Source organism: Aotus nancymaae, unplaced genomic scaffold, assembly GCF_030222135.1.
Source record: "Aotus nancymaae isolate 86718 unplaced genomic scaffold, 86718_ANA_hifiasm-v0.15.2.pri h1tg000059l, whole genome shotgun sequence".
Taxonomy (NCBI): Eukaryota; Metazoa; Chordata; class Mammalia; order Primates; family Aotidae; genus Aotus; species Aotus nancymaae.
Window position 1 is genome coordinate 49,977,782 of NW_026988473.1, and position 13,293 is coordinate 49,991,074.

The 13,293-nt window shown below is 35.9% G+C and overlaps 1 protein-coding gene across 4 annotated transcripts in view; it reads left to right on the forward strand.

The window, feature by feature from the left end:
• SBF2 (SET binding factor 2) overlaps positions 1 to 13,293 on the forward strand; it is a 472,399-nt gene that overhangs the window by 276,211 nt on the left and 182,895 nt on the right. For all 4 annotated transcript variants that reach the window (XR_010338354.1, XM_012456679.3, XM_012456682.3 and 1 more), the window contains exons 14-16: positions 6,856 to 7,060; positions 11,154 to 11,263; positions 12,899 to 13,048. Coding sequence is in view for 3 of the 4 variants with exons in the window: in XM_012456679.3 (XP_012312102.1) it covers positions 6,856 to 7,060; positions 11,154 to 11,263; positions 12,899 to 13,048 (465 nt within the window). In the remaining variant the exon portion in view is untranslated. The remainder of the gene's footprint in view (positions 1 to 6,855; positions 7,061 to 11,153; positions 11,264 to 12,898; positions 13,049 to 13,293) is intronic.

Consider the following 13,293-nt stretch of genomic DNA (forward strand, 5'->3'; position numbering starts at 1 on the left):
TCTAATCGTGTGTTATAGATATTTCATTGCCTAGCATTGAACCAAATAGGTGTTAGAATCCTAATGGGAGAGCAAAACTCAAATACAAGAAATAACTAGTCCAAATCAAATAAAATCTACACCCTTTACATTTCTGCAAAATATTTTCACTACCACGCAATTGTAATCTACACTGATAATATTTATACTGTTTACCAACTCTGAATAAAGGAATTTTTTAATTATAGGAAGGAATTAATATTTTGTGATTATCTTTAGAGAGTCAAGACATAGACATAAACAACCTATATAGATTATGATGATGAAATGAAGCCCTACCCCAAAGCATAGGTTTCCAATTGAACCCCTTCTCTCATTCTATCCTACTTCTTTGTTAGTTCACTTATAGGACAGGTTTATCATGATGTAATTGTTATATACAGCAAACTGTATACTTTTTAATCTACAGTTATGAGTTTTGACAAATGCATGAAGTCATACAACCACCAGCACCACAATAAGTACATAGAGTATTTCTATCACCCCCAGAGTTCCCTAATGCTCCTTTATAGTCACATCTTCCCACCACCTCAAATACTTGGCAACTACTGATCTGTTTTTTTGTCTCTGTAGTTTTGCTTTTTTCATAATGTCATCATATAGTTCTTTGAGTTTGGCTCCATTCACTTAGCACAGTGCATTTCAGATTCAATCATGTTGCTTCATACAATTGTTTATTCCTTTTTCTGAGTGGCAATCCATTTTACGGATGGACTAAAGTTTTATTTATCTGTTGACCAGCTGAAAGATGATTTTAGCAATAATGAATAAAACCACCCCAAACATTTGAATAGGTTTTTGTGTGAATATAAGTTTTCATTTCTCTTGTATGAATACCTAGGAGTTGGGATGCCAGAATATATGGAAATACAGCATTTAACTGTATAGGAAATTGCCAAGCTGTTTTCCCAAGTGTCTATATTATTTTGCATTCTTACCAGCAGTATATTAGAGTTCCATTTGTGCCATATCCTTACTAGCACTTGGTATTGTCAGTTGGTTTTTTGTTTTTGTTTTGGTCTTATTTTAGCCTTTCCAACAGGTATGTGGCAGTATCTCATTGTGATTCTAATTTGTATTTCAGCAGGTGAGTGAGAGTATAGAACTCTTAACTGGTCACTGTATGTTACATTCATACTTGTAACAAGAGTACAGTACTTGTCTTAGAATAGGAAATCTCCATCTGGAGTCATGAATTAGAGCAGTGTTTCTCAACAGGAGCAGCCCTCCCACCCTACTTCATTAAATTGGTCTGGAGACATATTTGGTTATCACAATTGGAGGTACTGTGCTACTGCCTTCTAAAGGCCAAGGATGCTTCTAAACGTCTTATAGTACACAAGACACCCACTCTTCACCCCAAATAAGTATCAAGTCCAAATGTCAATTAGTGCTTAGATTGAGAAACCCTGGATTATGGCAACCAGCATATCAGATATTAAGGTCATCCACCAAATTTATTTGTATTAAGGATAAGACATTCAATTGAATGTCTCAATCATCTCACAAGGATGTCATCCTATGAAGTTGGAAAATTGAGGATGAGTCACTCCATCAATGTCATGTACACTGCCAGACAACTCTAAAGAGTCCAGTTACATTTTGACAATGTTTAACAATTTACTCCAGTGACAATATTCTCATCAACTGTATTTGAAAAAAAAAATTTGTATAGTTTGCTGTCCCATATAGCTCTAAGTGTAATTGGTGCACATTTAATAATTTTAAATACTTGAATTAATCTGGGAAACTTGGTAAGCTCTAACAATATCATATTGATTTGTCACTCAGTGCTGAGACCAATATGTAGGAAAAATTTCTTTTTCCCAAGGTGGCTGTTGCCTACTTTGAATTTCCAGTGGGGTTTGGGGCTTTTGTTTTGCTTTGCTTTGCTTTTATTTGAAATTAGTTCTAAGCCTTGTATTCTGTAACCCCTAGGAGTATTCTTACTTTGCCTACCAAACTAGGGGGGTTGGGAGGGTGTTCCAGACCAGATGATGTGTGAATATGTCATTTTTTCATGTCTGAGAAAAATCATTGTACCTCGAATTACTAAAGTATGCTCTTAAAGCAGGATTATAGAGACTATTCCTTGAAAATCGTTATCTAAGTTCAAAATTTTAAGACAATACATTCTGCCAAACTTTCTTCAGTAGTTTTTTTTTTATTACTTTGGGAAAAAATGTTGCCAGGTTCGCTGTGTTTAATTGTCTAAACCCTTACTACTTTATATTTGCATTTCTCTGGAATCAAAGATGAAAATTTGGCTGCTGCTTTGTACTGTCAGAAAATAACGGATTTCCTTATTTCAACAAGGAGATTCAACACAAACAGGGCTGTAGCTTTTAATGAGGTTGGCGACCTTCAAGGGACCAGTCCAAACATATTTTGAGTAAGAGCAGATGTTTTTAAGAATATGCAGAGTACAGGGAGCCCTACCCTTAACCTCCTCTCATTGCTGCTGTCTTCTCAAAAGTCATTATGTGACCAAGTTAGGTTCGAGGTGGCAAATGCGGTCCTTCACATTTATCATGCTGCCCATTAGAGGGCAGCAGTACACAGACTCAGGAGCCAGAAAACCAAATACCACTACGTTCTGGGGCATGAGTCTTTTTCCAATCTTCTAAACACGTTAAATATATCATAATTTAACAAAATTAACCCCAATCTGCCTTTTGGTGTAGAATATCTATACAACTACAGATATTCAACTTTGAACTTTGTTTTAACATGATTTTTTAAATGCTTGTAATTCTAAATTGACTATGGATTTGGTTTACAATATTTCTAATTGTTTCTGGGAAGACTGTTAATAACTAATAGCAACACCTTTTTTTACGTAAATGATATCTATTTAAAACCTATCGGATACTACTACTATAATTATTAAAATATAAGTAGTTGGTAATGTGATGGAAATCTTGGGATAAAGAGATGGTTTTAGTTATAGAAGCGTGGTACCATGCCATAGAATATGCAGAGAATAAGAGAGTAAATATTTTTTGGCCAGGCGTGGTAGCTCACACCTGTAATCTCAGCACTTTGGGAAGCTGAGGTGGGCAGATCACCTGAGGTCAGGAGTTCAAGACCAACCTGGCCAACATGGTGAAACCCCATCTCTACTAAAAATACAAAATTAAGTGGGTGTGGTGACGCATGCCTGTCACCCCAGCTACTTGGGAGGCTGAGGCAGGAGAATCTCTTGAACCCAGGAGGTAGAGGTTGCAATGAGCCAAGATTGCACCATTGCACTCTAGGCTGGGCAACAAGAGCAAAACATTGTCTCAAAAAAAAAAAAAAAAAAAAAAGAGAATAAATATTTTTTAAATGAATGTAGCTTAAACTTTTAGAAAACAGACTTTAGATTCATTCTGGGGCGGTGTGTGTGTGTGTGTGTTCTAAAAGCTTTACTGTAATAGTTCGTTCAATACTCGTAAGAACCTTATGAAATAGGTGCTATATTATTATCTTCCTTACAGATGTGGAAACTAAAACACAGGGGTAAGTGAACTGACACTGCACCAGATCACACTACTAGTAAGTGGCCAAGCTAGGATTTGAAACTAGGCGTTCTAAAATCAGAGATCATAAAGTAAAAATTCATTGCTATACTACCTTTCTCATTGAATTGTCTAACCTTCCTCCCTGAATTGTCATGCCACCTGTCTCTATCATATTTTCTCATATAATCCTGTTTTGGGGCTCTCTATTCTGTTCCATTTGTCCTTTTAACCCTTCACTAATAACAATTGTACTATATTATTAAAGGTTTATGTAAGTTTTGATATCTGGAAATCTTAACTCTCTCACTTAAATGTTTTTCAGAATTTCCTTGACTGTTTTTGGTCTTTGTATGTCCCTATAAAGTTTAGGATGAACTTGCCAAATTACAGGGCAAGCTCTTTAGAAATTTTGACTAGAAGTGATATGTGCATTCTTCTTTTTCTTTTCTTGAGACAAGGTCTCACTCTGTAACCCAGGCTGGAGTGTGGTGGTGCAATCACAGCTTGTCGCAGCCTCTATCTCCCAGGCTTAAACTCTCTTCCTCCCTCAGTCCCCTGAGTAGCTGGGACTACATGCAGGCACCACCAGGCCTGGCTAATTTTTTATTTTTTTGTAGAAATGAGGTCTCACTATGTTGCCCAAGCTGATCTTGAACTCCTGGTCCAAAGTGCTTTGCCCACTTTGACCTTCCAAAGTGCTGAGATTACATAAGCATAAGACACTGTGCCTGTCCAATGCATCCTGCTCTTTCTAAACCACCCTAAGTCATTTTTGGAACAAGACAGAAGGCTGATATATAGTGATAGAGAAAAACATATATATATAACTAGAAAAAATACTGGCATTACTAAAATTATTTCTACTTTTATATTTCCATGTTTTAAATTTTATTATAATAAATATTTACTTCATGGGAAATGTATTTAAAGTTTTAATTTTTATTACAAAGAAAGTGTAAATAGAAACCAAAGTAATGAATATACTTTAAAAAATTCAGATCTCAAGATCTACGTGAATTACCTGACCAGCCTGAAAAAAGATATCTATCCAATATGTTTTAGAGAATTGATATTTATTATTTTTGAGAAGACAAGATATGTGTAAAAGTCAATCCTAAAGAACAGAGAAGAACGGAAATACTACTTTTTGAAAAGGGCAGTTTTAGACACTACAGGCCAGTGTCATTGGTGTTAATTCCAGACAGAATTATAATACAGTTTTTCAACATGTAGTTTAGAAAGAGTGATTACTAAGAGCTGGACTAAGGATTTACTTACTTATTTTTCCCTGTCTTTGCTAGATGGGAAATACAGAGCATGTATGAGGGCTTCTTTGACAAGAACAGATTTTAAATCTGATTTCACCTTCTAAGGAGCCTTATATAAGATAAGCTTAAGTATATAACTTAAGGCAAAGTTGTTTGTCCTGCATCAGATAATAAGGAGTAGAGCAAGAACTGAAACCCATGCATTTTGACACTTAAAGCAGTATTATTTCTATTATATTGCTGAGACATGCTAACTATATCATTTGCCTTAGCCCAACCTTTTCTTTTGGGCCATATAACCAAAAAGAATTGTGGGAAGCAACCCTAAAACGTGATGGCAGTTGGCCATTTATAACTGTCAAGAGGATGTATGGGAAAGTATTGAATTTAATCTACAGCATCAATAACATACGTTCAGTGGGAATAAGGAATTTTCTGGTTGCAAAGGATAAGTGCTAGAATTAGTCAAGAATAATTGTAAAGCAGCCTTCCCTAGAGACTTTTATAAAAGAATGGATTCCATTCTACCTGCATTCTTTGAGATCTACTCCTGCTTAACTAGATGACTAGATAAAAGTTTATGCCAACCCCAAGAGTCTATAAAAATATTAGCTGACACATTTAATTCAATTTTTGCAGTCCCGATGTGTGTTCAACATTGTGTCCCCCTCATTAAGATGCAGTAGGAAGAGATTTAGAGTGACTGCTGTGTGCTAGGCAGTTTCTAGATGCAGTAGGTGTACATCTACCATCATGGAGCTTTGTTTTATAGAGAGAAGGATAGATAATAAACAAGTTAAATAAAATATAAAGTATGTGAGGAGTGATAAGTGATATAGAGAAAAATTTAATGGGGATAAGGAGCGTGTTGGGGGGGAGAGAGTATAATTTTAGATAAGGTGATCGGGAAAGGTGGCTTTTGAGGCAAGAATGCAAGAAAGGAAGGAGGATGCTGTACAGATTCATGGAGCACAGGCATTCCAGGCAGAGAGGACAGTAAAGTGCAAAGGCTTTGAGTTAGGAACATGAGTTTTGTGTGTCTAGATCAGACGAAATGAAAGAAACCATGGTAGGACACATCAGATAGAAAGGCCAGATCTTGTAGGGCCTTGTAAGTTGTTTTGAGAACTTCGGGTTTTACTGTGAGTAAGATGAAGAGCTATTGGAATGAACAGAATGGTTATGTGATGAATTGACATACTCTTAACTAGATCACATGGTCTGCAGTGTTGAATGAAGGAGTACAGGCAGAAGCAGGGAGACTGGGAGACTGTTCTACAGCTGTAGCTGGAACGTGAGGTGTTGGCTTGAACCAAAGTGTTGTGAAACTGGCCAGGTTGTAAACGTTTTAAAGGTAAAGTCCACAAGATCTGCAGAGAAATGGATAATTGGGTATTAGAGAATGGCATTAAAGATAACCTAAGCTTTTTGCCTAAGTGATTGGAAAAAATAAATGTGCCATATACTGATGTGAGGAAGACTGAAAAAAGCATGGTTAGAGGTGGGTGAAGATTAAGGGCTCCATTCTGGATATAAGTTTAGAATTTTTTTTAGAAATCCAAGTGAAAATACTGTATAGAAAGTTAAATATGTGGGTATGGAGTTTAGGAGAAAGCTTGCTTGAAGAAAAAAATGTGTGACTTACTGGTGTTTTTATGGTTTAAAGATAGGAGACTGGAAGTGATTACCAAGGAATAAGTGTTACTAGAAAAAAGACCCAAGGACTGAGCCCTGAGGTATTCACATTGTTAAGAGATTAGGGAGACGAGAAATAGATGAGAAATAGACAAAGATATAGCAAGAAGACCTAGAAACCAAGTAAAGAAAGTGTTCATGGAAGAGGAAGACAGATGCCAGCTGTATCAGATACTGCCGACAGATCATGTAAGAAGAAGTAAGATTTTGGTACTTCATATTTTATGGCATATATATGAATGTGTGTATAACCACTCAGCTTGTGTCCCTGTAAGGTCCCACTCCCTTCCTGGTGACCTGCCATTGTTACTTTAACTTTTGAGTAATTTTACCTATGTCTGATATTACAGGAGAATCCAAACCCTCATATGGCATTCCAGAAAGTTCCACGCCCAACAGAAGGATCCCACTTGCGAGTTCATATTCTTCCTTTCCCAAAGATTAATGAAGCCCGGGTTCAGGAATTAATACAGGAAAATCTTGCTAAGAACCAGAATGCACCTCCTGCTACACGAGTAGAAAAGAAATGTGTTGTGCCAGCAGGTCCACCTGTTGGTATGTATTTGTCTGTCTGTTTTAAAAGTAATCCTTTTTCAAAGATATAAGACCAAAAAGAAAAAGTGTGCAATTTGATGAAGTTTCACAAAGTGAACAAACTCCTGTGGCTAGAATCAGAGCATTATCAATACTCAGAAACCCTGTTTTATTTACTACCTCCCACAAAGGTAATCATAACCCAACTGCTGCCACCATAGAATCTTTTTTTTAAATAGCAGCTTTATTGAGATATAAGTTACATACTGTAGATTCACCAGTATAAAATGTGCAATTCCATAATTTTTAGTATATTCACAGACTCTTCCAGCCATTATCACTATTTAATTTGAGAATATTTTTATAACCTAAATAGAAACCTCATACCTATTAGCAGTCACTCCCCATTTCCTCCCCAAACACCTCCTCCCCAGCTTTATACAGTAATCTACTTTCTGTCTTCATAGCTTTGCCTATTCCAGACATTTTATAAATTCAATTACACAATATGCAATCTTTTGTGACTGGCTTCTTTCATTTAGCATAATATTTCCAAGGTACATCTGTGTTGTCGCATGTATCAGTATTTCATTTCTTTTTAAATGTCTGAATAATACTCCATTGTTTGGATATGTATCACATTGGTTATCTATCAGTTGATGGATATTTGAGTTGGTTCTACATTTTGGCTGTTATGAATAATGCTGCTGCGAACATTTATGTGCAAGATTTTGTATAGACTTGTTTTCAGTTCTTTTGGGTGTGTACTTAGGATTGGAATTGTTGGGTCATATGGTAATTCTATGTTTAATGTTTTGAGGAGCTGCCAAACCATTTCCCAAAGCAGTTGTGCCATTTTACATTTCTGCTGGCAGTGTATAAAGATTCTAATTTCAGCCACTGATACTGAGCATCTTTTCACGTGCTATTGGCCATTTCAGTGTCTCTTTGCCCATTTTAAAACTGGGCTGTCTTTTTAGAATTGAGTTGTAAGCATACTCTATGTATCCTATATATAAGCCCTCTACCGGATATATGATTTGCAAATTTTTTCCAATTTTGTGAGTTGTCTTTCTTTACTGAATTTTATCTCTTTTTTCCAACTATTGAAGAAGATATATTAAAGTCTCCCATTATAGTAGTAGAATTGCCCATTTCTCAGTTTTTCCAGTTTCTCTTGATATATTTTGAAGTTGGTTAATTAGATGCATGTATATTTACAAGTGTATAGCATCTGGTGACTGATCTCTTCGCATTATGAAATGTGAATTAGGTTGGATTCTCCAAAGGGAAAATTTCCAGATAGTAAACGTATTTATTATAAGAAAATGTTTTCTGGCTGGGCACAGCAGCTCACGCCTGTAATCCCCACACTTTGAGAATCACTTGAACCCGGGAAGCAGAGGTTACAGTGAGACAAGATTGCACCACTGCACTCCAGCCTCAGTGACAGAGCAAGACTCCACCTCAAAAAAAAAAAGAAGAAAATATGTTTTCTAATAACTCAGCCTAAAGAAAATTTAAAATACTGCTAAAGATATTTTAGAATTAAAAGTTTATAAACATAACTTAAAGATGTTGCTCTTTCACTGAAGTATGTGATATTAATTGGAGATTGTAAGTTTTCTGTTCTAATGTAGATATTCAGTTTATGCCACCAATATATGTGGGAAGCACCAGAGCCCACAATTATGAATGAGCATTTCAAAGAGAAAAGTTGTGTGAAATAATCAGTTTAACCAGAAAATTAATGTTACATGATTAAAAATGATTTGAAGAAAACTGGTAAAATTCAAGTAAGGTCTATAGTCTAGTTCGTTGTATTGTGCCAGGTGTTTTCCTTATTCTGATAAAACATAGTTATGAAAGATGTCACCATAGGAGGAAGCTGGGTGATGAGTACAAGGATCTTCTTTGTATTACTTTTGCAGCTTATTATGAGCCTATAGTCATTTTGATTAAAAAAAAAAAAAAAAAGTTTAAGGCTGAGTGTGGTGGCTCACGCCTGTAATCCCAGAACTTTGGGAGGCCACGGCGGGCAGATCACCTGAGGTCGAGAGTTCAAGACAGCTTGACTAACATGGAGAAATCCCGTCTCTACTAAAAATACAAAATTAGCCGGGCGTGGTGGCACATGCCTGTAGTCCTAGCTACTCAGGAAGCTGAGGCAGGAGAATCATTTAAACCTGGGAGGCGGAAGTTGCAGTGAGCTGAGATCGTGCCATTGCACTCCAGCCTGGGCAACAAGAGCGAAACTCTGTCTCAAAAAAAAAAAAAAAAAGTTTAGAACATTATTTGAAGAATACAAGTTTTGTATTGATGAGATGAAAGGAATACTAACGAGTAAAATATGATAGTCTTTCTTCTTAGGTATGGAAGAAGGTGAAGGGATTGTGCCTTTAGATGCCAAAGAGTAGCCAAAAAATACAAGTAGTCTTTTTGGCTTGAGAATTATTGATACTATTTGCACTTATAAATGGGAGCTAAATAATGTGTACACTTGGACATCAAGTGTGGAATAATAAGATATTGGAAACTTAGAAGGCTAGGAGGGTAGGAAAGGGGTGAGGGATGAGAAATTACTTAATGGCTACAATATACACTATTCTGGGTGATGGATACACTAAAAGCCCAAACTTTACTGCTGTGCATTTTGTCCATGTGACAAGACTGTACTTGTACCCCTTAAATTTATATAAAAAAAAGAATTATTGTTACTACCATTTAAACAAATGGCATAGTATAGTTCTTTGTGAAAGTATAAATTTTGTATAAATACTACTTTCATTTATATCCTTCTAATATTAATAAGTTAAATTTATTTAGGTAACTAACTTAGTAGTCTCAGTAATACACTAGAATTTTCTAACCCTATGGTAAAAGGTGAAAGGTGATAAGTTTGCTTGATTAAAAAGTGACTTTCCTAAGACAGTATACCAGATAATTGATCATGATCATTTATCTTTTTTTACACTTCTTTCCTTCAAGTTTCCTCTATTCAAATTTGTAATATCTAATAATTTGTGGAATGTAGTTTTTCTTTGGTAGTATCTTAGAAATATTAACAATATTACTAGTTATAAACAAAGTTTAAAATAGATGTTTACTTTTTTAATACAACGTTGCTTTGCAGTGTGAATTAATTTGCAAAAGAGTTAAGTGTCTCTTTAGAACCTATCCTGTGAAATTATTAATTAACTAGCCTGACACTTCAACATGTAATCAAAATAATGGTATAGAATACCTTCAATGCTCTGTAATAAGGGAAAAAATAAAGTGTAGGTCATATAAACAGTTTTTATTTGTTTGTTTTCTTTTTGTTTTTTTTGTTTGTTTGTTTTTTAAGAGACGGGGTCTCACTATGTTGCCCAGACTGGAGTGCAGTGGCTATTCACAGGCACGATCCCACTACTGATCAGCACAGGAGTTTTGACCTGCTCTGTTTCCAACCTGGGCTGGTTCACACCTCCTTAGGCAACCTGGTGGTCCCCCACTCCCAGGAGATCACCATATTAATGCCGAACTTAGTGCGGACACCCAATCGGCATAGCGCACTACAGCCCAGAACTCCTGGACTCAAGAGATCCTCCAGCCTCAGCCACCCGAATAGCTGGGACTACTGGCATGCGCCACCACGTGCGGCTATTTGTTTGTTTTCTAATGAGAAATGCAGTCTCACTCTGTCACTGAGCTGTAGTTCGGTAGTACTATACTAGCTCACTGCAACCTTGGACTCCTGGCCTCAAGTGATCCTCCCACCTCAGCCTCCCAAGTCCCTGGGATTACAGTGCAAGCCACCATACCTGCTAATTTTGTATTTTTTGTACAGAAGGGTATTGCTATGTTGCCAAGGCTTGTCTCAAACCACTGGGCTCAAGGGATCATCCACTTCAGCCTTCCAAAGTGCTGGGATTACCGGTGTGAGCCTCCACGCCCACCCTACAATCTTAAAGTAATAGTCTTTTTGCTTTTGTAATTACCAAAGGAGTTTAATTTATTTGTGCTTTCTTTATATTCTTTTACTAGTTTTGATAATGGACGAGGTAATAGTCTTTGCTTTTGTAATTACCAAAGGAGTTTAATTTATTTGTGCTTTCTTTATATTCTTTACTAGTTTCGATAATGGACAAGGTGATGACAGTTTTCAACAGTGCACAGAGACTAGAAGTTGTCAGAAACTGCATCTCATTCATATTTGAAAATAAAATTTTGGAGACTGAAAAGGTAATAAAATACCATCTTTCCCAAGTAAGCATTTACCATTTCCCTTTCAGATTTACATGCTGAGGTTACCAACTGATCTCTTCTTTAATTCTATCCCTTTTCCTAATAAAGTATCCTCTCATTGTTTGGATTATTTTAAATGAATAGTGTGTAAGATTTAAAGCTGTTAGGCCAAGCTTGACCACCAGAAAAATATTTGTAGTAATTTTTTCTCTCTGACTTTGAAACATTGTTTATAAAACCCTATTTTGGCATATTGCTTAGAAACTTAACATTTTATTTATTTTATTTTTTATTTTTGGAGACAGAGTCTCGCTCTGTCTCCCAGGCTGGAGTGTAGTGGCGTGATTTTGGCTTACTCCACCTCCCAGGTTCAAGTGATTCTCCTGCCTCAGCCTCCCGAGTAGCTGGGACTACAGGACTGCTCCACCATGCTCACCTCATTTTTGTATTTTTAGTAGAGCTGGGTTTCACCATGTTGGCCAAACTGGTCTCAAACTCTTGGCCTCAAGTGATCCAGCTGCCTCAGCCTCCCAAAATGCTGAGATTATAGGTATGAGCCAACACCCTTGACCAAAACTTAACATTTTAAATATAATTTTATTTATTGCAAAGACTCTTTAGAATATGTAATGGATTATAGGGATTATGGTATTCAACTTAAATGTGCCTCCTTCGAGCATGTTTTCTTGCCTTCTTCAATGAAAACATGCTGGATATAGTATAACCTTTTCTTACTGATTCATTGTCATAGTTCTGAATATCTATTTTCGGGGACTGGTAAAGTATGTAAAAATGTTCACCTTTACACTAACTGACCCAGTACTCTTTATATTTTGTGCTTTTTGGTTTCTGTTTTTTCTTATAGTTGGAGTCCTTCACTTCTCTTGCTTTCAGCTTTCACATCCTATTTCTTACACCTGCCTGTAGTGATACTATGCCCTCCTACTTCCTTCTTATTTTCTACTTTGTTCTGATTTTTTAGGTTTTTAAGCTTACTATTATTGTGTGTGAAGTAAATTAGGTCCTACATGGTGGACTGAAGGAGACATCTTTATGGATGTTCTTATAGTAAAGTGAAAAGGGTTTTAATGCATGCACCTAGAGATACCTATTTTTGCAACTCCGAGTCCTTTTTCTTCCCTTTTTATGATATTTAAATAAGAAGGGATTATAGAACTTTCCAGTCAGAAATTAAAGCTGAATAATGATTAAGCAGCCAACCAGTTTAAAAGTATAAAATCACTTGTATTTCTTATTGTTTTAATTTTTCTTTCTGTTCTTGCCATGGAAAATTGACTAGTTATAGAAAGAAGGTGTCTTACGTATCTATGCCTTCACTCATGATCTGAAGCAACAATTTGGTAACCAGTTTTGTTAAGTGGAAGGAAAAAAGTGAAATTAAATGTTTTTCAATTTATCACGTAATTATATTTCTTGCTGGTTTATAAATAAAATAACTACAAATCTATTTTATCATTGGTCTTAGTAATCACCTCTTCCCTAGGAGTTTAATTTTACTAATAACTGTGTGAAATAAATTATAGGATGTGTTTGAATTTTCAGGATGATTGTTTGAAAGTTACTGTTTCCCCAGTAGTACTATTTGGTCATTTGTACCTCTCTTATCCGCAGACTCTTCCTGCTGCACTCAGAGCCCTTAAAGGAAAGGCAGCAAGACAGTGTCTTACTGATGAATTGGGTTTGCATGTCCAGCAAAACCGGGCAATATTAGACCATCAACAGTTTGACTACATAATAAGGATGATGAATTGTACTCTACAGGTAATTTGTAGTTTTTTCAGATTATTCCTCTTATTTGAGAATACTTTTCATTTTTCCAGAGTATTTAGTAATTACCAATGTATCAGTTCTTGAGCCTACCACAACTAATATGATGAAGAGTCAGCATCTGTATCATTTCTGTCAGAAATACTTATTTATTACTTGGCATAAATATTGAGTGTTTTTTGTTCTTTTCTCTTCAAAAATGCAAGATTATTTTACTAGTTCTCTAATATAAGCAAGTT